Here is a 26,311-nt window from a genome sequence, read left to right on the forward strand (position 1 = left end):
CTAGGTATGCACCCCAACCCCCTGCCAGTTTCCTCTGTAGCCTGAGCCTTCAGTACAGGAGGGTAATGGGGACAATGGCCACCCACACTGGTATCCTGCCTCTTGCCAAACCTTAAGGTACAGCCTTCAGTCAGCCTGTTCAGGAGCCTTGACTATCAGTTGGCATGTCAGTGAGATATAGAGCAGTATCTGTGAAGGACAGCCTGGGGAGGAGGATTGTCTAAGTCAACATAGAGAGAACCTGGTAACCTCTACTCTGCCTCAGCCCCATCCGTGAACTAGGGATCCAGAGCAAGTGGCTCCCTACCAGTCTGGCCCCTTCTCCAACCAGGCTCAGCAGTGTGAGCCCCTTCCACAGCTGTGAGATCTAGGCCCCAGCTCACTCAGCAAATGCTCATGGCTCAGGAGGCTCAGCAATAATGGCATCAGCCTCTCATTGAGACAATTCTATCTTGAGGTCAGTCTAACAAGGTGAACTAGCCAGAGTATGATGTCTTGAGCCCCATACATTTGTCTGCAGGGTGACTGTCCTGGAGGGTGCTCTTCCTTGCTCTGTACAGGGGCTTGCGGGGGGAGGGGGGGGCGGTCCTAGAAAGGATTCTTGCCTAGCACCTTCTATCATTCTGGAATGTTCCAACAATTTTCACAGAGATGAAAACCTGCTTAGGCCCAATATATGCTTGAACCTAACTCTATTCTGAAAAGTATTGCTAGCTTTCTCAGATTGTATTACATAGCAGCAAGGAAAGCTAGACAAGTGTTTCCTATCTATTCTCTGTGGGGTCACCCTCTGGGGAAGCATAGAGCACTGCTTAGAACTGTATCACAGACACTCCTCATCTGCCTGCTCCCTAGGATCATATGTCTGGGACACATGCTAGTTCTGCCTTTCAGACTCAGCCTGGCATTCACCACATAAGGAATTCTGTGTGACTTTGCTTGGAGCTTCCTTCCTGTTTTCCATTCATTTCTCAAGGTTGTACACTCTCATTTTAATTGTGTTGTTGATTTCATGATCTTTGTGTTCCCAACCTACAGTGAAGGATATTGCACAAACTGTGACATGTTGCTTAAGTTCCACCCCACTCCACACACACCTGGACATCCCTCCATTCCGCAGCTGTCTACCCACTCTGCTTGGAGCTATCTAGGACACTGGATTATCTTCCTGGCTCCTCCTGGCCTCTATGACTATAGTTGCACCAACAGGTAATTACAATCATACACAGATACGGTCACAGGCATACACTTGAAAGAGTACAGGTAGCTCCTAGATCATCCCCTCCCCAATGCTCTATGTATAATCACCTGGGGATCCCTACAACAACAGGGGAGGGCACAGGCATCCTCCAGCTGCTCACTTTGTGTCACTCTAACACATGCCTTGTTCCACTTCCCTTGCCCATAGCATCCCTTCCTTCAATGCACCCCCGCCCCAGCTGGGCTTGTCAGATTCCTGACCCTTCAGCTTTGGCCACAGCCCCAGGAACTACTGATGGTGGCTATGCCCAGGCCGGGTGCTGTCGCCCCTGCTCTGGTTCCACCCATCCCCGACACTGCCCTAGTAAAGCTCTGGTCAGTGTCAGGGGATGAATAAAAGATGATCAGGCCTAGAACACTGCTGACCTTTCTCAGAGTCCACTGTATTAATATATTCTCATGTTGTCAGACTCAGTGCTAACTATCTCATGAATTATTTATCAACTAACTCTTTTTTTTTTCTAAAGATTTATTTATTATGTATACAGTGTTCTGCCTGCACGTATCCCTGCAGGCCAGAAGAGGGCACCAGATCTCATTACAGATGGTTGTGAGCCACCATGTGGTTGCTGGGAATTGAACTCAGGACCTTTGGAAGAACAAGCAGTGCTCTTAACCTCTGAGCCATCTCTCCAGCCCCTCAACTAACTCTTAAGCAGAACCCCTGTTAACATTAATCCCTAACCTGTCACAGCAGCTCAGTTTATTCTCAATAATTGAATTTTTGGCTTTGACAGACACACTAAGCTCTGGCTCATCCTCCAGAGGACCACCATCGAGTGCTATCCCAGTTTTCCTCCTGGTAGCCAGCTGTGGCTTCTGAGACAGAGGGGCCTTCTCCAGCTTTCAACCATAGTTGGTTACCTACCCTGAACAGGAGTCTTTTAGCACAGATTGCTGGGAGGTGTCAAGGGTATGGAAAGGTAAGGCAAGAAATCCAGAGTCCAGACTGCCTGAGACCTGATATGGCTCAGGGTAGGACTGAACACATGGAACTGGCTACCTGCGATGACAGGAAGCCATTGATAACCCCAGGAGGGACAATGAATGAATGGGGGCACCAGACCACAGCACTCTGAGTCAGAACTGCTGGGAGGAGTACCCCATCTCCTTGATGACCCACTGACCTATCTGCGGGTACCTGAGGCCATGGAGTAGGATGCAGCTCCTATACTGTGTCAACCTCAAAGGGCCTAGTCACTCCAGTCCAGGGCAGAGTCCAGCCTGAAGAGCAGGACCTGATAGGTTTCTGGCCCAGGGAGAGAATGGTGGCCCCACAGACCCTCCTTATGTTCTACTATGGTACACATGGTACATTGTGCTGGCTGAAAGTCCAGTGCCCAGTGTGCCAAAACAGCCAAGCCCTGCAGCTCCACTGTCCAACACTGGGGAAGTTGGGCAGGAAAGTGGAGCTTCTAGCCCTGAGCTGCTTCCACTTCTTATAGCAAAGCCCACTGGCCCAGGCACATAAGTTAAGGGGGATCATCTCAGAGCTATAGACGAGAAAGGAACTAACCCCTGAAAAGGCTGCAGGTAGGGCACAGGGAAAGCTAGGGAAGTCCCTAGGGGGAAATGGCATCCTTGTAGGACTGGGTCTATCCCCTGAGCCTAGAGCAGTGTCACTGGTGCTACTTGGGCCTAGGCTTAGGCTGACTTAGCTACAACTGGCTCCAGTCTCCAGCACCCTGAAGCTATGACTCCCCACTGGGCAGACCCTGCGAAGGCCCAGGGTGCCCAGGACGACCCTGCCCAGGACCAGGTAAGCAGACATGGTCATGATGGCCTCTGATGCAGCCCAGCCACCAGCTTACATCACTATTCACTGCCACCTGAGAGGAGAAGTCATTTGATGGCTGAGATACATAAATCATGAGATAGAAATAGTGACAGAATCCCTCACATCAGAGGTCAGTGTGAGTAGGGGCTTGAGGTAGTTTCTGCAGAGTCATGCCCTATCTCTAGGGGCAAAATAGGGACAGGGAAGGACCATGCCCACTGTCCCTATCCAGACGTGGCCCTTGAGGGGACCACTACTTCCCTATACAGTGTTTATACAGGGGATTTGAAGTGTGCCTGTTTCAGAATCCCTAAGGTGAGCTATGCCTCTTTCAAGAGACAATTGCTACTCTGAAGTAAATAACATGGAGGAACTTTCAGAGGTGATGGGGAATGCTGTGGAGAAGAGGAGTCTTCACAAATGCTATGGTTCATGCTGCACCCACACCACCTCCAAGCAGAACTGCATAACCATATGTCATATGTAACGTCCCGGCCTCAGCAACACATGTGGTCTATGGTTCCAGGTTGGCAGGTCATCTCCTAGATCCTGTAAGAGTTACCTATGCACTGGCTGATAGTGCCTCCAAGCTCATCAGGGAGACTTCTCCAGACATGACCCAACTGCAGTTAAGTCTGAGCTACTGAAACAGTCCTCACCTGACATCCCACCCCCAGACATGGAGGTCTCATCTCCTTACCATCTAATCCAGTATGGGCAGATAAGGACAGATACATTGCCTCACAGTCCCTCATCTCCACAGTCCACTTCTCTGGGCTCCTCATCTGGCAACACTTGCCTCCTTCCAGTTCCCTGAACACACCAAACTACCACTGTGTAAGTCCTCACCAAACAGCTTGCCACTTCTTCCCTGAGCTCCATCCTTGATCACTAAAGTGGCCATCTCTCCAGAATAACCCAGTGCCACTTCACTTTCTTCCAAACAGTTACCCTAAAGTCACTCACTGTCTTTTTTTTTGGGGGGGGGGGCAGGGGTTGAGACAAGGTTTTAATTATAGCCCTTGCTGTCCTAGAACTTACCCTGTAAACCAGGCTGGACTTGAACTCAGAGATTCACCAGCCTCTGCCTCCCAAGTGATAGGATTAAAGGTGTGCGCCACCACTGCCAGTTTCACTTGCCTGTCTTTGTGTACGGTATCCCTGCAGGAACAGTTCTACCAGGGCTCCCTCTGAATTGGTAGCCATAGCCTCAGTTCCCCCTGGGGAGGGACCAGCAGAACACAACTAGCTGTGCCCAAGCCGTTGCCCTCAGACTCATAGTTATTCCAAGAGGTTGATGAATGGGAGGCATAGGTTCAGCCCCCACTCCAGCTTTAAAGACTCCTGGGCTGAGATCAGGAGGAGGAGGTGCCCCACCCCTCCAGGGAGAGGCTGATAGGTTTTACTGCTTTTGTTCAAATTATGATCACTTGGAAGTAGCCCTAGGAGCAGCACAATGGATGTCGTAAACCTGCCTCAAGAAGACAGAGCCTACACTGTAGGGTGACTCTGACCAGGAGAGGGGCACTGGCAGCAGCCTCGAGTGGGGCTCATTTTGTCATTGGAAAGCACAAAGTCGAATGGGTAAGTCAGAGTGGCTGTGTCCCGCTCAGGACTTCAAGAAGGGGCGACAGCCCCACCCATGTGCATTGTTGGCCTGGACTCTGTGGCACATGCTACCCATTCTGATGCCTCAGCCACCTGACCAAATGCTACATCTAGCTTTAAGCACAGGTAATCCCTGCTTCCGGGGAAGTGGCGATGTGACCCTGTGCCCAAAGAGATTCAAGTCTATCTTCCCTCCAAGGCAGAGCAGCCTTGACTGCTCTGATTCCACTGTCCGGCTCTGGAGTGCTTGAGCATAACCCAGGGACTCAGTGACACCCAGGCCAGACTTGAGGGCTTCAGCCACACAGGATGGGTACAGGGGCTAGTGGTGGCCTGCCTGGTGTCTGGAAGAGCCCTGTCACTCTTTCCTCAAACTGCAGCCCTTCCTTTGACTGTTCCTGTAATGAGGCAGGGTTTCTACAACCTCGGAGTCTGCAGAGACTGGTATCCTGGCTAAAGGCTGAGGTGCCTCAGTCCTGTCAGCACTCTCCTCACATTTCCCAGTTTGAAATGTAGGGGGCAGTGAGAAATACACCCCAGGTTCAGCAGCCCTCAGTGACTCCTTGGGATGTGACAGTATTGGTGGGATGTGCTGAGAAGGAAGTGGCTCATTGAGATATTAGTGGTTTATAAGCCAACAATTTGAAGTTAACTTTTTGAGGTACTGGAGGGATGGCTCAGCAGTTAAGAGCAGCACTTCCTGCTCTTGCAGAGGACCTGGGTTTGGTTCATAAACCCACATTGTGTGGCTCATAGCCACCTGTAACTCCATCTCTAGTGGATCCAAAGCCCTCTTCTGACCTCTGCAGGCACCTAGAAGCACATGGTACACATAAACTCATATATAGCCATACATGGACATGTGTACACACACACACACACACACACACACACACACACATACACACACAAATAAATAAATAAATAAAAATTTTTAAGAAGAATAAAAATAAAAACCTTTAAAAATTGCTCAAAGACAATCATCATAATAATCAGCTATATACCCTGTGCAAGGTGCCAAGGGGACTTTTCTGGCAGGTACTGTTTTCTGGTGGGATCCTGAGTCTTTCTGTACCTGACCTCGAGGCCTGCTCTCCCACAAAAGCATCCTCACCTACTCTAGCTGTCATGACTGGGAAGAAGACAGTGCTGTTTTCTCCTCATTACATCCTAGTCTCCTGTAAATGCTCAACGACTTTCTTACACCACATCACAGCCAGATCCTCCCTAGTTCCACTGCAGGGGGAACCTCACCTCTATAGTTTCTTCACCAGACCCTTCACCTGCCTGTGGCTCCTCAAGCATACTTAGGCTTCTACTCCAGGGCCTTCTTATGGCCACCCTTAGGCAGAGTTTACATATGCCTACCCCTGCCACACTATGTAAACAAGACTACACCTGCCTAGCCCTTCTGCTTCTCCTCTCACTCACTACCCATAAGGAGGTCTCTCCACACACAGTACTCAGAACGTTCTGAAGTACCCATGCCTAGCAGATGTGAAAGTTGCCTAGCACCAGAAGCAGGAATGCACCTGAGCTGACAGGACCAGTGTGGTGGGGGCTGGAGGCTTATCTAGCCTGTGAGGTGAGAGCTGTTAGGGCGGCCATGCATGTGTTGTCATTAGGACTCTGAGCTGTGTGCTACTGTAACTGACACAGGAGATACTCACTGAACAGTTGCTGAAGGAGGAGGAGTAAAGAAATGAGTAATTCCTTTCTCATATCTGTAGCTGGGTTCCTGCAATGGGAAAGACTGCAGAACAATAGGGAGACCACATGGAAGGCTGTCTGGGGGCTACCAGGGATCCTTTCTTCTTCTTCTTCTTCTTCTTCTTCTTCTTCTTCTTCTTCTTCTTCTTCTTCTTCTTCTTCTTCTTCTCTTGTTTTTTTGTTTTTTGTTTTTCAAGACAGGGTTTCTCTGTGTCGTCCTGGCTGTCCTGGAACTCGCTCCATAGACCAGGCTGGCCTCAAACTCACAGAGATCCACCTGTCTCTGCCTCCCGAGTGCTGGGATTAAAGGCGTGCACACCGCCTGACTGACAACAGCTCCTAACATTAACAAGATACTTAGGGAACTTTGGACCAAACTGCCCTGTGGAGGACCCTGGGATGTGTGTGTTTGGGGGATGGGGGGGGGACATGAAGGTCTTGGACCCAGCCTACTCTCCCTGAAGCCAGAGCCTGGCAGATAGGTTCTGTAGCTTCTCTGAGCCTTGAGACCTCAGCTGGAGAACAGGGGTAATATCAGAAGTTCAACTCCACCTTACAGACTAGCTAGGTCTCCAGTCTGCATCACACCAGCACTGGTCCGCTCAGCTCCACTGTGGCTACTCCTCTGTTCCTGGTCCTAGACAATGCCTACACTTGCTGGGCATAGGCACTTCCAGAACATTCTTAGTACTGGGTATAAGGAGGCCGACTGGCATTTTTACATATAGAAATTGTTCTCATTTCTTTTTCATAAAGGAAGCCTCTAAGCCCAGCTTTGCAGGAGACATATCATCACACCCTTGGCTGTGAGCAACCAAATTAAGAAAATCACTTTCTGACTAATTTTATGGCATTAACAAACATCTGATGGCATAGTGGGAAGGCGGTGCCTAGCTTTTTGGATGAAAGCTATTAAGGATGATGAGCAATATCTGGGAAATTTTCTGAGGATAAATCTTAGCAAAATTAACCTACTTTAAAATACAGTTTGCAGGCTAGAGGTGTAGTTTAGTAGAGGAATGCTTGCCTAGCATGTACAACGCCCTGAATTTAATTCCTAGTACTACAAATTAATTAATTTTTTAAAAAGTACAGTCTGAAGTTGGGTGTTGTAGAACAGAATGTTTGACTGCTTGTGTTGCAGAATAATTGTTTAACTATGTAAAGATGTGTTGCTGTTTCACCTTGCCTGCATAAGGCACCTGATTTGTCTAATAAAAAGCTGAATGGCCAATAGGTAGGCAGAGGAAGGATAGGCGGGGCTGGTGGGCAGAGAGAAAGGGGGAGCTGGTTAGCTAGCAGGGGACCAGCAAGCAAGACACCAAGGAAGCAGGAAAGCAGGAGGAAGGAAAAAAGCAGGATGGACAGTATGTAGATGAGGTAAATGAGCCTTGGGGCAGCATATAGATTAATACAGTGGGTTAATTTAAATTAAAAAAAACTGGCTAAAAACAAACCTAAGCTAAGGCAGAGCAGTCATAATTAATAGTAAGTCTCTGTATCATGATTTGGGGGCTGGTGGTCCAAGAAAGCCTGCTACAACTGGATATGGTGGAGCATGCCTTTAATCTTAGCACCAGGGAAGCAGGTGAATCTCTGTAAATTCAAGGCTAGTCTACTTAACTGGGTTCCAGGACAGTGAGGGCTACATAGTGAGACCTTATCTCAAAACAAAACAGCCTACAAAGCTGGATTGGAGATACATACTGATGTCACTCAGCATGATGATGCTGTGGGGCAAGGAGAGGACAGGTTGGGGGAGGGAGCGTTCATACACACACACACACACACACACACCAGTGCAGCAAAGCCAGAGGTGCACACAAATGCAGTGAGCACTCAGGATCCCCTGAGAAGCCAGAGGGGCACATGAGTAATGTCTACAGATATTCATGAATGCATAAACCACAGAATATAAAGATAGATACATAGGCCAAGGAAAAACAACAGGTACAGTACCCCACTGTTGATACAAACGTAAACTATTTTTATATTCCTGTTTAATTTGTATATTGATACAAATACAGAACTATATTTGTTATAATGTACATATATTTCTACTCTTATTTGAAATATTTGTATATTGATACAAATGTAAATTTATATCTGTCATACTGTATGTATGTTCTACTTCTGTTTAGGATATTCTGTATATTGATATATATTTAAGATTATTGTCATATTGCATATCGCACTATATATTCCTACCTTTATTATAAATATCTTGTGTATTGTCACAATTTTGAAGTCATCGTCCTTTACCGTACATTTGCTTATAGATTGTTTACCTTGTTTACATGAAGCCTTAGTCCTTAGGTTATTTAGGTAGATAAGACTTATAGATTTATAGTCACCTATGCTTGTCATCTCTATAGTTATGTTAGTTAGGTTATCCAGATTTACGGATACATAGGTCAGATGGACAGGTAATCTTCAAACACTTCATAGACCTAGAGAATATGGCATTTAAATAACTTAGAATTCTGTTGACGAGAGACACAATTGCTCCTGGCAGCACCAATTTGATCCCGAGAGAACGTTGGGCTTCTAAGACATTTCCATTTGGAAGTTGTCTTCTTGGCACAAAATGGCCTATTGGGCAAAGAACTGCCCTTGCCTCAACTGCTGACAATACGAGTGCTGTCCTTCTGGACAAGCGGGACACAAGGAAAAGTGACTTCTGAACTCTGCCAAGACAGGGTAAGATGGTCTTTCAGAATTCCTGCTTCCGAAAATGGTGTGTCAGATACTCTAGGCCTGTAGCCAATTTGAATGCACCAACAATGCTGAGAAGCATTAGGTGACTGTCCAGGCTGCCAGCTGTCTCTGTCTACTCTTGGAAGATTCCTGAAAATTGCTTGCATCCATCTTCCATTTCTCAGGTACCATTATATTCCCTCTCAGGTCTTTGATGGGATTGAAGACTAACAGTTATAGTTACAACTTAGTATATATATATATATATATATATATATATATATATATATATATATATATAATCTTAGATAGAACATACTAAGTACTAGATTCAGGTTCTTTAGGATAGGACACCTTTTGGAATGATCTTTGTAACATGCCATTTACCTACGCTCTAGACTTCTCTGGATTTTAGCATGTGTTTCTTGTTTGATATTGTTCGCATTGATTGTAGTTCCATCTTATCTAAGTCATTATCCCTCATTACTCCTGGACAATATTTGATAACCATTCCTTTGTATATAGTCTTGTATTAGGTTAGAACCTTCTTATTTAGACAAAAGGGGGAGATATAGTGGGTAGACATTCCAGCTTTGATCTAGAAGTTCCAACCCCCATTGAGGCTTCGGTAACTGTCACACCTACAAGGCGGGCTGAGAGAGGACTCTGAAGACCCGAGATCCGGATGCGCCGGCTCTCTTGGTTCCTGGACCCTGGACACTGGAGGTAAACCAAGCAGAGTTCTCCAGAGAACACCACCGGACTGCGCCACACCTTTCCCAGACCCTGTTACTTATCCCTTCACTTGTGAGTTACCCCACAAAATAAACCTCTCTTTTAACTATGTGGAGTGGCCTTAATAATTTCACCAATACCCCACTATACACAAAAGCCAGAGAGAGTCATGTGATCTAGATAAGGCATACAGCCCCATTCATATACCACCCATATCCACAGACACATGCAACAGACATCCAAACATACACACCTGCTGATAAGACTGGGCATTGATTGTCTTTTGCTGTTTGCCTGGAGCTCAGCTCCCACCTGAACCCATAGGACAAATGAACATGAAGTCCCCTGTGGAGATAGCTTGCAGGTGTCAGGATGCACAATGGCACTCTGGAGCAGGAAATTCTACACAGGAGGACCCTAGAGATCTGTCAATGCAAGTCAGGTCTAATATACCTGCACACACTAGGGCCTGTCTGTGCAGGCCTAGGCTCTATGTACAGGCTCCAAAGCCCTCCTGGGTCTGTTGCTCAGATGAGAACCCTACAGCCAGCCATACTGTGGACCAGTTGGTTCCCTTCCTGCCACCATCTGTCACTCCAATGCAGCTGCCACGTGGGACTAAGCTACAAGCATCTGGCAAGTTAATTGTAGGCTTTTTAAGAAAACATTAAAAAAGCAAGGTCTGGGGAGAATGCTTGCATGATGATTGTGGACTTAGAAGCACAAAAGTAGCCTGGTAGCTCAGAGTAGTGATGCCCCAGATACTCCAGGGATCTCAGGTCTGTCTGTTTTACCACAAGCAGGCCAGAGATTACCTGTTATCTAACTTGGATTAGCTGTAGAACTTCTGCCTAATACTTTAGTGTAACACAGGGCCACAGGAGTCTGCTCCAAGATGTAGTAGTCTTCCTACCCATGGGATGCTTCGGATCTCTGGAAATTTAGATGACAGAGATGGGACTCGAATTTCCCTCTGCCCAGGTGCTGGCCCAGATATGGGTAGCTTGACTCCAGTTCTGGCTGTTTCAGCTCCCAGTTTCTAGTACTGCCAGCAGGATCTGTTGTGGCTACTAGAGCTCTCTACAAAGTAGGCTTTGGTCTGAGTTCTTAGCAGCTTACTCCTCAGTGTACAACACAGGCCTGGGCATGGTGCCATTCTCAGGAGCATCAGGTCATTGTATAGGGGAGGGTAACAGAGAAGGCAGGACCATCATACCTGGGCATCTACAGCCACTCTCAAGGGCTGCTCTTCTCAGTGCTCAGATGTTAACAAGGCTGCCCAAGGTTACACCCTGCAAAGAAGGGTTTAAGTCTCCCTATAAAAGGTCCCCTTAGGTACCACAGACCCTGAGATCAAAGGCTCAAATACTGGACTTTTTCAGCCAAATCCAGGCTGAAAACGGAGCAAGTCTGATGAGCCTTGGTCTTCTCTATCCTCAGGTACACATGGAAGAGGTGGGGTTAGGAGAGTGAGAGTGCAGATAGAGAAGACACTAGGCCCCTCCTCCAGCCAAGGCAGGTACCCCACCCTTGCTCTGGCCTCTGTGAGGTCCACTGAGCTGCTGACCCATCCCAATTCCCTCCTCGCTTTCTTTCCAGTCCCGGGAATCCCAGTGTAGATACCAGGGTGGAGGGAGCTGCTCCTGTAGGTCCCACAGGGTAACTAATGGGTTAATTACACACCCCATAAAGAGCCACTGTGATTTAGAGAGTGAGCCAGGCAGCCCACTGGCAGTAAATCAGGGCTGCAGGGATGAGGCAGGTGGAGTCCCAGCCCCAGCCCTCCAATGAGCCAAAACGGCAGTAAATCTGCAGAAATGGCTTTTATGAAGCTCTGGGTTTTATGATGTCATTAATGTTTCTCCTGATACTTAAAGGAAAATGAAGTAAGTCACGAGGAGGTGCCAGGGCTGCTCTGGTTGGTGCAAGGCCACTCCATAAACTCAGGTAGATGAGGGAATTGCCCGCACCTGAGGTCATGCCCCTAATAGATTTCAACAAGCAGGCGTCAATTCCCCCCAGTTGACTTGGGTATACCTGCCCACCCAGGGATTTACACAGCATGAGTTTATTGAATGCCATCCTGCCCCAATGGGGCTCTCCATGGGCCAAGAGCCCACCATTTGGGCACACATTCATCCCCACAATCTCTCCACACAGGAGTAGCTCTGGACTTCTCAGTGTCCAGTCGAAGCCCAAGCCCCTTCAGCAGATAGATCGGGCTGGGTGCTGGAGTATGGCTGCTCACACCACAGGCATCTTTGATGCCAAAGACTCCAGTTCCCTAACCAGACCCCAGAGGCAGCAGCCTGCTCAACTTATTAGCAGCAGCCTGGCTCCCTACTTCCTGGCACCCTGCTCACCTACACAGGGACCCACCTCAGATTCCTGGCCAAAGTCCTGGAGACCCTGTCTTATGTGTGTCACTGAGCATCAAACTCCCCATGAATCTCAGCCCAGCAGCAAGTCCACCCTGTGCCTGCCCAGCTGCTGTTGAGGTCAGAACCAACCAGGATTCTGCAGGGGAAGATTCCAGGGTGTTGGGGCCCTCTAGGCACTGGAGCTGTGAGGCAGCTGAGGCTGAGGGACGGCCCTGAGGCAAGGACAAAGACAGCAGGGAAGGAGGGGCTGGAGACTTACTGAGTAGCCTCTCCCGGAAACCGCCTGTGCAGAGCTCTGTGGGAAAAAGTAGGAAGACAGTCAGTGACAGGCTAGGTCACAGCCAACTGCCCCCAGCAGACAGGCCAGCAGACCCTATTAGGGCCTCACTGGAAAGGGGAGAACAGGGCTGAGCATAGTTTCTGCACCAGAGAGCTTCTGGAGCCTTCTTTGAAGCAGTGGTCTCCCTTCTTGGTTAGCCAGGCCAGCAGTTACTGCAACAGCTCTGGGCTAGCCCAGGAGATGGGTCCGACCTAATAGAGGTGGCCCCACAGAGATGCTCTTAAACTATCCACAGCTCATTCAGGACTAGGATGCTAAAGCTGTTCCCCAAAGTGCAGCAGGAAGACCCTTCTGGAGGAGGGTGATAGCATGGGCCCCACAGGCCAGGTGGCTTGAGGGTTAGCCAACAACCATGGTGGAGGTTGGCATGAGAACCCAGGAGCACTGGAAAGGTTCTTTCCATCTGGCTTAAGAACCACCAGAACAAAGCCAGCTGCATCTCAAGTTGCCAGGGATTCCACAGCCCCAAAGATGGGCCATGTACCAGGTTCAGCCACGTGTGTGTGTGTGTGTGTGTGTGTGTGTGTGTGCGCACATGAAGCAGAAGCTGTGGCAGGAAGAGGTGCAAACAGAGTGCGAGGCTACAGCAAAGCGCACAGTAGGGGCTGCATGGCAGGGGGACCACATGAGGACTTATGACAATAAGACGGGGAACAGAGAGTGGAGGGCACAAAGGAGAGTCAGCCAAGGGAAATGGAAGCTGGCAGGCCAAGCTGCAATCCTCCCTTCATTCAGAGCAATCCCTGATATCCTTTCCTACAGACTACTGACAGGGCTAGGCCCAGGGTCACTGCTTGGAGGGTGGAGCTCACCCAATCCTACCCCTGGTTGGATCCCACCTGCCAGCCACAGGCAGCTGATGGGGTGGGGGTGGGGCATAATTGGTGAGTTCTCAGCTTCATGTCGAGCTGTGTTCAGAATGCAGCTTCATTCATCCTGGGCTGCAATTAGAGTGCTAACTAGGGCAGCCCTGCGGCCCCAGACAATTACCAGCCTATTTTCCCATCTTGCGGCAACAAGATCAGGAGCCTGGCAATTATGCCTCCCTCTGCGGCAGCAGGCTGCACCCCCAATCCCCTATTTAAATGATAATGAGACACGACTCATTCAATTTAGTCCTTCAAAAAAATGTACCACCCTGAGGCCACTTCAGGAGCTGGGCAGGGTTGGTGTCAGCGGCCATCTCCTCAGTCACCAACTCAGTGGGTAGCCCCTATGCCTCATTTTGACTCACCCACTAGGCCAGCCCTGTGACAGGCTCCAGACCCCTCCCACCTGGCTTTGTGGCTGACGATCTCAGAGACCTGGTACCCAGGGGCCTTTCTCAGGGACACTGATATATCCTCAATTCAGATCACTGCATGTGCACCCCTACCCTGCACCACCAGCCCCAGGTACCTCAGGACCCATGCCAAGATGTGCAGCTGTCCACTCTGCTTTGGGCAAGGTTAGCCCGTTTCAGACATGGCCTGACATCTATGGATTCAGAGACATTTGTGGAGTCATTTCTACCCAGGCATCACTGCAGGATGCTGGCATAGCATCTGTCTGCTCTAGGGCACAAGGAAGCCCACCTTAGGGTTCCAGGGCCAGTTCTCAGGCTGCTACGATGTGCGCTATGAGATACTTAATACTCCAGATGGGCTCCTGCCAGCTCCTAACTGCTGTCCTTCATTTAAAACCCTCCTACTGGTGAGGTCCTAATTTGTGAAAAACAGCTTTGGAGAAGGCAAACTGCTAATTGCTCATGAGCAGCCTCCATGTAAACTGCCAGGCCTGGTCAAAGCCTGCGACTCCTGCAGGAGGTCACCAGGATGTCAGATGTGAGTACTCACGTCGCTCAGCTGGTCCCGGGAGCTGCTATGCTGAGAGCTGGAAGCTTCAAGGACGCTGTCGTCATCACTGTTCCGGTCACCCCCTCTGGCCATGGTGACCTTCATCTGGGGATAGAGAGAAAGAGTCTCGGGCAAATGTGCACTGACCAGTGAGACTTTATGACAGATACCCTCCCCACAAAAGCCACTGGAAGCCGGGCAGTGGTGGCGCATGCCTTTAATCCCAGCACTCGGGAGGCAGAGGCAGGCGGATCTCTGTGAGTTCAAGGCCAGCCTGGTCTACAGAGTGAGTTCCAGGAAAGGTGCAAAGCTACACAGAGAAACCCTGTCTCGAAAAACGGGGGAAAAAAAAAAGCCACTGGAACTAGGATCACTCCAGGGCTGAAGTGCCAAGTGGGGCAGGAATACATTTCCCCTTAACTTGAGGACACGGGTCTGTTGGGAGAGACAACAGAAAGAAAAGAGGGATTCAGGGCCAGAAAGCCACCTGGCTGACTGCTTACAAATTCATCACTAGACAGGACAGGAAAGGAATGCCCCAAGAAGCCACACCATCACCAGCTCTGTTCTCAATTCTTCCAGTCACTGACTATGAGGATGTCCCAGGGAACTGAGAGGCTACTAACCTGGCCTGCTCTCCCTGCCCAGAGCCTGATCTCTTCCTGCTGAGGCCATCCCTGGGCTGGGCCGCCCTTCCCGACCACGTTGAGAAATCACACCCAGGCACCCACAGTGCCTCCTTCAGTAAGCACAGCAGCTCCTCAGGTATGTGACCTTGAGCCACTTCTTAGCTCCTAGCCTCGCAGGAAAGAGCTGCTGTTGGCACACAAACATCCCGGGGCCAGCTGACACTGGCTCTCTGCAGTGCTCTGCACATTCTGAGACTGTTTGGAACAGCCCTTAGGACAAACCATTTCACTCTCAGCTCAGGAAAAGCAAACAGGCCCAGGCAAGGTGACACATATCACTGGCCTTGGCATTAGACACCAGTACCAGCAGGAACACTCAGCTACATAGCGAGGCTCATCACATCATGGGACTACTTGCAAAGGCCACCTTCTGGCCCCAGACAGGAACACAATTGTACAGGCATGATGAGCTCACACTTCTGCCTGGTATAGGTCTGTGGCCTGTTTAACAGGGAACATTCCCACATCTTGCAATGGATGAGCTTGGTCTCCTCATGAACAAACTGGGTGCAGTGTTCAGCCAGCATGGGATGCTGAGGGGCTATGTGAATGCACGTGAACATTTGTCCTCTTCTACCTGCCCTGGTCTCATGTCCCAGAGTCACTGGTTAAAGTCCTTAGAATTCAGCTAGTCATTTCACCATAAACCAGCCCTGGATCCAGTTTAGGGCCTGGAACTGGCTTCAGCCTCCAAATCTGCCAACTTACCACCAGCCCCAGACTTCCAGAAATCAACACACACACCCCTCCCTCGGAGCTAACAGAGCTAACAGAGTACCAAGGCCAAGACACTGACTGGATGTTAGTTCATGTCCAGATGGCTAAATGGGGGCCCTACACCCAGACGAATGTGTAAGGCCCCAAAGAAGTGAAGGCCTGTGTCTTTGGGGCAGGGTCTAGGTAGAGTGCAGATGAATCAGGCTAGCCCAGGAGCTGAAGGTGATCATAGTCACTGGCTGGCTACCCCCATGGGAACTTTTCATTACTGGACCCATTAGGAATCTATTGGTATCTCTGTCACTGGTTGACTGCTATCAAGGCATTCTCTCTTCTGACCTACAGTGGACAGAGACTCACTGCCAACTCACGAGGGCTGAAATACATGCCTATGTAGTTGAACTATGAGTACACAGGGCATGCTTTCTGCTTGACACACAGAAGTCATCTCTTCTGGGCCAGACACTGGAGTAAGTGATGTACCCGACCCTGTGACTCCACGATAGAATCCAGTAGGTGGGCTGGGCTGGTGTCTGTCGTCCCTTCTTTTTTTTTTTTGGTTTTTCGAGACAGGGTTTCTCTGTGTAGCTTTGCGCCTTTCCTGGAACTCACTTGGTAGCCCAGGCTGGCCTCGAACTCACAGAGATCCGCCTGGCTCTGCCTCCCGAGTGCTGGGATTAAAGGCATGCGCCACCACCGCCCGGCTGTCGTCCCTTCTTAAATAGCTGTCTTCAGGGTTGAAAGCCCCATTTCCTGCAGTTTTGTAGAGCTGACTAAGTCCTATATTCTGGAAACCACTGCAGTCACAGACACATGGGACAGTTGTCACCTACTTTTGTAACCAAGTGGATCCAAAACAGCCCAACCTGCTTGCCTTTTGGTCTTTCCTGCTTCTTGCCCACTTTGAGAAAGTTTCCTATTAGCTATGCCAGAGGCTGAGATATGCCAAGCTTCCATCTCCACCTTTGTGTGGAAGGATGAGATCAGTATACCTGGACCTCTATGCCTGCCTGGAGCCAGAAGGTAGCCTGCTTGCTCCAGGAGATCAGATGAGAGTACCTGTACTTATACTCACCTTTGGACTTTGTAGACAAGCCACCAGTCCATCCACTTATCCACTAGTTCACTCATCCACCTAAGTAGCCAGCCACAATCATCCATCCCTCAATCTGTCCAACTATTCAGCTAATCAGCCAGCTAGCCAACCAACAAACCAATTAGACAGTCAACCAACCAATAAGCCAGCATTAATCAAGGCTGGCCTTGGGTGAGTTCTTATACATTGGGCTCATCTGAACAACGGACATGCAGACACATACCCCCTCCTCTCACGGAGCCTTCAAAATCATGTGGTTCCCAATAATTGTAAGAAAAGACAGCAGCAGGTGCTAAGGAGGCAAACTGCAGAGAAGGTGGGAGGCCTTCCAGAGAGGGCTGCTCTATGCCACATGCAGGCAGGCAGGCCCACTGCCTGGGCTGGGCAGTGTTTCATTTGCTCTGTGACACAACCACTTTGGCCAGAGTTGGGCTAGTCTGTATGCTCCAGTTTGGGAGGCTCCAGACAAGCAATAAACGTCAAAGCTGGTCCAATCATTTAAAGTTTGCTCCTGCAACATGTCCGGGTGACTATGGCCTGCAGGCTCCTGTATAACCTCAGCAGCCCAAGAGGTCTACAGGGAATGGATGAAGGCCAAGCCCCAAGTAGAACCACAATTACTGTACTTTCTCACACAGCTCCCTTATACAGCCACAGGCTGATACTTATGATCAGCTGTTCTCTTGGGCTTGCATGTGGAGCAGGATCTCTCTCAACATGAAGTCTATGCAACTGCATAGTCACCCCAGGTGGGCACAGCCACATTCAGTCTCTGTCTCTTCCTTATGGCCCCTTGTGGGTTTCTGAGGTCACCTCTGAGACTACAATTCTTTTATCAGTCTTGTGGGCTGAGGTGGGCCCCATGTCTGGTCTTTCATCCAGCCTCATATAGGAACTTAATGTATACATTATCTTGTGTATGTATGTGTATGTATGCATGCTACAGGGCACATGTAGAAGTGAGAGGACAACTTGTGGGGATCACTTCTTTTCTTTCACCAAGTGCGTCCGGGAAATTTGAATACAGGTTGTCAGGCTTTTATTTTGTTTATAGGTGTTTTGCCTACATATATGTCTGTGTACCATGTGTATGAGTGCCCACAGAGACCAGAAGAGGTCATCAGATCTGGAACTGGAATCACAGATTTTGGGAACAACCATCTGAGTACTGGGAATTAAATTCAGGTCCTCTGGAAGAGCATCCACTGCTCTTACCACTGAGCCACCTCTCTTGTCCCAGGTTTTAATTGTTTTTAACCATGTACTTGCCAGACAGTAACATGAGCCCAAGGCATCTCTGGACAGCACCTGAGGGCTCACAGGCCTGGTGTCAATGGCAGCTCCAAGAAGTAGGTTTAGAAGCTAAACTGGCAGCCTTGGGGGCTAGAACTTTCATGGAGCTTAGTCTTGGAGGGTTTCAGCCCTTGGCTCTGGGCTGTGCAGGTCTGTGGAGGAGTTGCAAGGAGAAAGAAGGCTCCCAGCCAAGGGAGAAAGAAAGTACCAGGAAAAGACAACGAGGGAGGTGGGGCAACGATTAGGGATCCAGATATATGGAGTTCACAAGATCTCAGAGAAATGCCAATACTGTCCTACTGGGTTCCCAATGTGGTGGTACTGTGTTCCCCAAAATATTGTGTACCCTAATAAACTTATCTGGGGGTCAGAGAACAGAACAGCCACTAGATATAAAGGCCAGAAAATGGTGGCACTCACACCTTTAATCCTATCACTTGGGAGGCAGAGATCCATCCGGATCTCTGTGAGTTTAAAGCCACAATGGAAACAGCCAGGCATGGTGACTCATGCCTTTAATCCCAGTAAGTGATAGCAGAAAGCAGAAAGGTATATAAGATGTGAGGACCAGGAACTAGGGCTGGTTAAGCTTTCAGGCTTTTGAGAAGCAGTTCAGCTGAGATTCATTCAGATGAGGACTCAGAGGCTTCCAGTCTGAGGCAACAGGATCAGCTGAGGAACTGGCAAGGTGAGGTGGCTGTGGCATGTTCTGCTTCTCTGATCTTCCAGCATTCACCCGCATACCTGGCTCCAGGTTTGATTTTATTAATAAGACTATTTAAGATTCATGCTATATCCCAAGCCTATAATGCTAATTTGCATCCTCTCTGCACTGACCTTGCAGCCCAGCATGTCCCAAGGTCCATAAAGTAGGTGGGACAGACTATAAGCCAGGTTGCTTCCCACCACCCAGCAGCCTCTGTCAGCATGTGCTAGTGAAACACTCCCTACTTCCTTGTGAGTGTGAGCCCTGGCAGGACATGGAACATTAAAAATCACAAGAAGCTGAAGGAACTTGCACCCAGACCTGTTCAATGCTATTTATGTGAACATGCCACTGACTGGGCAGAGAAACTGAGGCACAGGGCAATGCATGGACTTCTGCAGGTACCACATGTGATAAATGAGAGCTTGAGTGGTACACTCCTCAGGTACCAGTGCCTGCCAAATGCTGGAATACACGTGGTCACTGATACCCAAGCAGGGCTTCAGTTGACACTCCTTGGGCAGACAGAGGGGCATGGTGGAAGGAACCCTGACTCACTCCAATTAGCAAGACCAAAGCAAAGCCAGTGTTGTGTGGTGAGCCAGCTTTATGGGAGGGAGAGGCCCCTGGGAATGTCTGCCAATTTCCAGAGTAAATGCTCACATCAAGGTCTGCTTGAAGCTACCAACAATTTAACAGCTTGTGAATTTTCTGAACACTTAGCAATCAGCTTCTGCAAGCTGGTAACAGGGCAACCAGACCAGCAGGCTGGGAAAGAGCTCCAGTAGCCAAGACATGGTGGCTCTAGCAATGAGGTGCCTCCTTCCCCCACTCAGCTGCAGGCTGCACATGGAAGTGATTGTTTCCAGGGCTGGTGGCCAAGTGCACTGCTGTCCCAGGCAGGAAACATGTACTTTGCTCTGCTGCTCACATACACTGGGTTTGGGGCACAGAGCTAGCCTGTCCAAGGTTTGGGCCCTGAGCCATCTACTGCTGAAAATGAAGGGCCCAGAAGTATCCCCTCTCACTTGCAGAAGTTAAAAAGTCTACCAGGACTCAGACCCAGAAAGAAGCACACATGGACACACATGTCACCATGTACATGTCCCAGGTTGTCTATGAAATGTACTACCAAGTGTACATACTTCACCCGCTCCCCACACACCTTCATGTTCTGGAGCACTTCAAAGGGGCACCAAGGCCCACTGGACCCCAGAATCCTATTATTAAGGCTGAGAATACACACACAAGACAGTGGGAACAGCTACCCTGAGTAAGTGCAGGGCATGACCTGGATGGTGTACATGAAAGTCTGATGAGTCGCACACAAGCTGGAATGAATATTCCCAGAGAAACATGCACACCACCTCAAACTGTTTCATACTCGGACAAATGCTTAACTTGTGGCCCCCACACTCCACCTAACCTCTGCACTGACAAGATGGAGACAAGGGTGGGACAGCTCACTTTCTGGATTGAGGATAAAGAGTAAGGCTGCCTGGCTGCTTTCTGCTGTAAGTCCTGGAAATCCTTGCAAGGGGCAGCAGCTCCCTCAGGCATCCCAGACCCAGAATAGGCCAGAGGTGGAAGAGTGGTTATGCTCTCCTTACCCCAATGTGAAAATTCAATGGAAGACACTCCTGCAGTACTGCCATCCTATACATGCAATATGTCCTACATACACAGAATGTCAAATGTACACACTACGCCCTGTAAGTATGGCATACTTGCTGTATGCCATAGGTACATCTTGAATACATGGCATTCCATGAGCATAAGATACCCTGTGTATACAATGCATTCTATAGGCAGAATATACTATATGTGCATGGTGTATACAGTGCATTCCATATGTGTGTTGTATCCAAGCTCTGGCAGCCACTCTATGCTTACTCTTCTTAGGGGATTGACTCCTGCTCCCACATCCTCAGGTCACTGACCCCTGGTCCTGCTGTAGACAATAGTCACTGAAGAACTCTTGGAGGTTCCCCAGATATAGCACATCTTGGGTCCAAGCTTGGCACTGGCCCAAGTAACCCAAGTAAATGATGCCCTCCTGCAGTGAGCTGGCCAGGAGTCCATAGCCTCAGTAACCCTGATTCACTTCAGCAGAGCAAGATCATGCTGAAAGAGACCAAGCTGTGAATCTCTCTGATGCTCTCTGCTCCCCAACCCATAGCCCCTACTCACTGTCAGGTCTGGGCCCTGGCTTCCCATGTCTTCTGAGACCTAGAACAGGTGCTGATATAGCGAAGAACCTCAGCCAGCACAGCAATGAAACTCACCTTTTCTGTTTGGCTGTCTCCAGGCCTGATGGTCCCCTAACCCTGACCACAACTCACTGACGGTTGTGGACTCCACCCCACACTTCCCTCCACAGGTAAGCAACTGTGGCTTCGGACCTGGGTACTCCATACAGTCCCCTTCAGAACTGAGCTTTCATGTCACCTGACCGGGGGGGGGGGGGGGGGGGGGGGGACGACACCCATTTGCTTCTTTCCCCATCGTACTTAAGGCCAAGATGTCATTGTTGTTTACTACAGTCCCCAGTGGAGGGTTGGGAGATGGCTCAGGTTAAGGGTTAAGGGCATCAAGCTTCTTTTCATCCTTCGAGGATTCAGATAGTTCTGTGGTGAGGGCAGCACATGGCCAGGGCATGAGGGGGGGAAACGAGAGAAGAGACTAGCAGGATTCCAGGGACCCACAATACCCTTCAGGAGCATGCCTCCAACGATCTGACTTCCCCCTACTAATCCCTACTTTCTAGGATTTCCACTGCATCCCAGCAGTGCCAGAGGCTGACACCTTTAGCACATGGTCCTTGAGGGAGATGACCCGATCTAAACCACAGCATGGTCCCATTCCATTTTCATAGGGATCTGCAGGGAGCTATAGGAACCCAGTGAAACTTCACCGCCTCCCACCAGCCTGCACTCTGGGTCCTGCATGCTCCTCCCTGACCCCAACCCAAAGGTGCTTCTCTATGTAGCTGTCACACTCAAAACTGTCTCTTTTTGCTCTACTGTACTGCAGTGGTTCTCAGTCTTCCTAACACTGTGACAGCCCTCATGTTGTGGTGACCCCCACCATAAAATTAATTTTGTTGCTACTTTATAGTTTTAATTTTGCTGTTATATGAGAACCCTCAAAGAGGTCATGGCCCACATGTTGAGAACTACTGCTCTACTGTGTCTTCCAGACAGAACTGAACTTCATACAGAAAGGACAGTCATTCTTCTTGTTCCTTGCTGAACCCCAGGACCTGAAGCAGGGGCTGAGGATCGTAGAGTGGCTGGGACAAGGGCTGAGGGTGTAGGATTACCATGATTGCCCAACACAGTTGGTCCAAGGCTGTAGGGAACAAGGTTCCCAGCTGACTAGAACCCTACCAGCCCTCAGGTCCTCCATCCCTGGAGGGCAGGGATCCAATGTACACGGGCTATGGAGGAATACTAGTGGTTTCAATACTAGAGGCCCAGCCCTGTTTTCTGTGAAGACCAGTCAGGCTCAGTAATCAAAGCCATTCAAATGTCTCCAGGCCCTGGCTGTAGCCTGGCCACAGCAGTGTTACAGAAGCGGACTGGGCCTGCAGATAAGGACAAAGATGAGCCTCCAGGGTCTGGGTCTCAGACCAGCCAAATGCTATGAGAGGAGGAAATGACCAAATTCACAGTGAGAGTAGGAATCACCATAGAAACAGTAGCCACACCTTCAAGTCTGCTAGATCCTTTTTATGTTTTTTGGAGGCAGGGTCTCAAGCAGCCAAGGGTGGCCTTGAATTTTGTATGCAGGTGAATACAGTCAATACACCCTAACTTACTTACTTACTTACTCTTTGCCTCTCATTTCCATACCCTGAAGACATATGTGCTATTATGAACTCTCTTACTTTACAGGGATAGAGACAAAGTCCCAGAAAAGGGATGCTACTTAACAAGGCTGCCAAGCTAGAAAAGGCATTACAGGGGATGTGATCAAAACATGTTGTATACATATATGAAGTAAAAAATATTAAAAAGTAAGTCTCTGGCACGGCCATTGCTGGACCACAAGCGCCAAAATGAAGTTCAATCCCTTTGTGACTTCTGACCAAAGCAAGAACCACAAACAGCATTCCAAAGCACCTTCTCACATTTAGAGGAAGCTCATGTCTTTCCCTTTCCAAAGAGCTGAGGCAGAAGTACAATGTTCTATCTATGCCCATCAAAAGGATGATGAAGTTCAGGTTGCTCGAGGACACTACAGGGGGCAGCAGATTGGCAGTGGTCCAAGTGTACAGAAAGAAACACGTCATCTACATCGCACGAGTGCAGCGAGCAAAGGGTAACTGTCCATGTGGGCATCCACCCCAGCAAGGTGGTTATCACCAGGCTAAAGCTGGACAAAGACTGCAAAAAATCCTGGAAAGGGAAGCCAAGTCTCGACAACTAGGAAAGGAGAAAGGCAAACACAAGGAAAACAACTGAGAAGATGTAGAAGTAGAGGTGTCTCATACACAACTTTCATTAAAGAATGCTTAAGTTAAAAAAAATTCTCTCCTACACACATATGTACATGCACACACAAGGGAGTGGTAGGTGTCATTCAGGCCTCAGGAGCACAGCCATTTCCAGATCACTGAGAAACAGGGCAGCCACAGGTCCTGGAACCTGCTGGGAAGGTGGACTGCAGAACTTCCTGCCTCAGTCCCCCAACTGCTGAGGATTGTAAGTGTGTGCCACCATACCCAGCTTTTTATCAGTCTTTGTGACTACATTTTTTGAGGAATTTATCCATCCCACCCAGTTGATCTAGTTGGAATAAAATCATTCCTGATCATCTATTCCTTGTCTATGACACCTAAAAGTTGGCAGCCTGTGTTGTTTTTCCTTGGTTAATTTAGCAAGGAATTTTGCAGCTTTATTACCTTTCCTAGTTAGTTTCTAGGCACAACGTAGAATCCCCTAGGAAGAAGGGCCCTCAATGGAAAAACTGCCTTGAGTAAGCTGTGGACATCTCCAGTCCACTGTGGACCATGCCACCCACAGGCAGGTGGTGCTGGGCTGTATAAGAAAGAGAGCAAGTCAACAAGTGTAAGACTCAAAGTTAACCTGTGAGCCCCACCTGCCCCAGGACCAGGATTCCAGGACCTGGAATGCTGGGAGTTATGCAAAGCCCTATGGGAAATAGGGTGGCCATTTGGGTTTGTCGTTAAATAGCCCCTACAACATGGGTCTCCTTACCACTCACTGGAAATTCCAGAGAGTAATTCTGACCAAAGTCCATCCTGGTCAGTATTTAATTAAAGCTTGCCTCAATTTGGCTCAAAATTGTGGAACTGGTTTTTCTCTTGCGAATCTCAGGATTAACACAAGCAGCCTTCTCCCATGGTTCCTATCTCCAGACTCTTGCCTTGAATTCCTCTCCCAACTCCCCTCAATGACGGACTGTGTCTTCAAGTGAAGGCCACATAAATTTACCAGGAAGCCCCACGGCTGCTGTCACTTAGTATGTGAGACCCTTTAAGTGTCATGAGTTGTGCTAGCTTCTCTCATGTCCCCGAACGAGGATCTCCTGTTTCCTTGGGCCCTTGTACTAGATTTCTAACATTCAATGCAGAAACACAGACATAGACACAAACACAAGTGCGCACACACACACACACACACACACACACACACACACACACCATCTTAGTGATATTTTTAAGACAAGATCTAAGTATTTAGGCTAACGTCAAACTCATAACCCTTCCTCAGTCTCCCAAATATTAGCATCACAAGTGTGCACCACTAGCTCATCACTGATTAACCACATACTTATTGCATGTTAAAATAATAACACTAAATAAACAAACTTAAATGATATCTATGGTTAATCCCAGCACTTGGGAAACAGAGGCAGGCGGATCTCTATAAATTCAAGGCCAGCCTGTTCTATAGAACCAGAACAGCCAGGGCTACACGGAGAAACCCTGTCTCAAAAAACAAAAACAAAAAAAAATCCATTTTGGGGCTGGAGAGATGGCTCAGAGGTTAAGAGCACTGACTGCTCTTTCAGAGATCCTGAGTTCAATTCCCAGCAACCACATGGTGGCTTATAACCATCTGTAATGAGATCTGGTGCCCTCTTCTGGCCTGCAGTCATAAATGCAGACAGAATGCTGTATACACAATAAATAAATAAATCTTAAAAAAAAAAAATCCATGCTGATGGTTTACTTTTGGTGTGGCTTCTAGGACATTTCAAGTCCTTGTGGCTCACATGTTACTTCCACCAATAGTGCTGCTCTAAGTCCAGGCCTATCTGTACCTACCCATACCTGTTCCTCAAGAAACTGCCCAGGAGGCCCTGTAGTGGGACTAGGAAACTAGCTCCAGTAGACTTTTCTTTCATCTTTGTCAACTGTGGGGGATATCCACCAGTCACTGCAGCTGGGGAGGCCCACACTGCACGGGGATACTGGGCCCATCTCGAAGGGTTGACAGACAGCCACAGCGATACCAGGTGAGGCCATACTACATGCCATACCCAGGGGACGGGGCACAACACCTCAGATCTCACCCAGATAAGCTACTCCAAAGCCGAGACCTTGCCCCTCTATTTCTGGCCTGACCTCACTTCCTTAACTAGGGTATAAATTGTTTCCTCTGCCATATACCTTTCTTCTAAGACTGCTAAGGTACAGCCCCTGAAGATTTATCAGTTGGAGCTTTGGCCAAAAGAGGCTCTGAGGTGAATGTCAGCAAGCTGGGACTAGTGTCTGGATGAAACCTGGTGAGCAGGTTGGGAAGGCTGGTAACTTAATTTCACAGGCTGTGTTGTTAACATGGAGGGCAGGATGGGATATGTCATGAGCATCCACCTAGCCAGACATACCTTTGCAGTCATGCAAGGCAGGGTGAGGCAAGTGTGACACGTGCAAATGCCTTGGGGAGGTGCTAGTGTTCAAGGCAGCCTATGCTTGATTCCTCCCTCCTAGGTTGCCCCAATTCACATACCGACTCAGCCATGGCAGAACCCAAGGATCATTCTAGTTCCAGGCCCTACAACAACAGGGGCTACCCAGCTTCCCAGGGAACTTACCCCAGACACTCCAACTACTCACAAGGTTCACCTTCCTGTTACAGATTCAGTGGAGGACTTCACTGGCTTCTTCAGGCTCTCCTCCCCTTCTTGGTTACGGTACCTTGCCCATGGTAAGGAGGGCTACATTGAACCTGGTACAGAGCACGAAGTCCTAGCAGCAGTAAATAGATGCTGAGGGCTACTCAAATGATGGCACTGTCCCCAGACCCCATTTCCAAAGGGTCTTCTGGACCCCAGACTCATACCACCCCAACTGAGATGAGCCCACTGCCCCTACAGTCATCAGGACCCAAGCCACCTTCTAGGGCAGCTCCCCACAGCTGCCTGTCCTGGCAGGCCCACACAGCTGTGTTCTTTGGTCAGATAGGTCAGCAACACTAGAATCAGCCAAATCCAGAG

The 26,311-nt window shown here is 49.0% G+C and overlaps 1 protein-coding gene and 1 pseudogene across 11 annotated transcripts in view; one reads left to right on the forward strand and one right to left on the reverse strand.

The window, feature by feature from the left end:
* The window catches only part of Fbrsl1 (fibrosin like 1), a 75,722-nt gene that overhangs the window by 44,930 nt on the left and 4,481 nt on the right, over nucleotides 1-26,311 (reverse strand). For all 11 annotated transcript variants that reach the window (XM_059249316.1, XM_059249314.1, XM_059249313.1 and 8 more), the window contains exons 2-3: nucleotides 14,344-14,448; nucleotides 12,428-12,463 (exon numbers count right to left, since the gene is read on the reverse strand). In XM_059249316.1, coding sequence (XP_059105299.1) covers nucleotides 12,428-12,463; nucleotides 14,344-14,448 — 141 coding nt within the window. The remainder of the gene's footprint in view (nucleotides 1-12,427; nucleotides 12,464-14,343; nucleotides 14,449-26,311) is intronic.
* Nucleotides 22,905-23,310, forward strand: LOC131898532 (large ribosomal subunit protein uL24-like; annotated as a pseudogene).

The sequence above is a fragment of the Peromyscus eremicus genome, chromosome 23 (assembly GCF_949786415.1).
Source record: "Peromyscus eremicus chromosome 23, PerEre_H2_v1, whole genome shotgun sequence".
Classification (NCBI taxonomy): Eukaryota; Metazoa; Chordata; class Mammalia; order Rodentia; family Cricetidae; genus Peromyscus; species Peromyscus eremicus.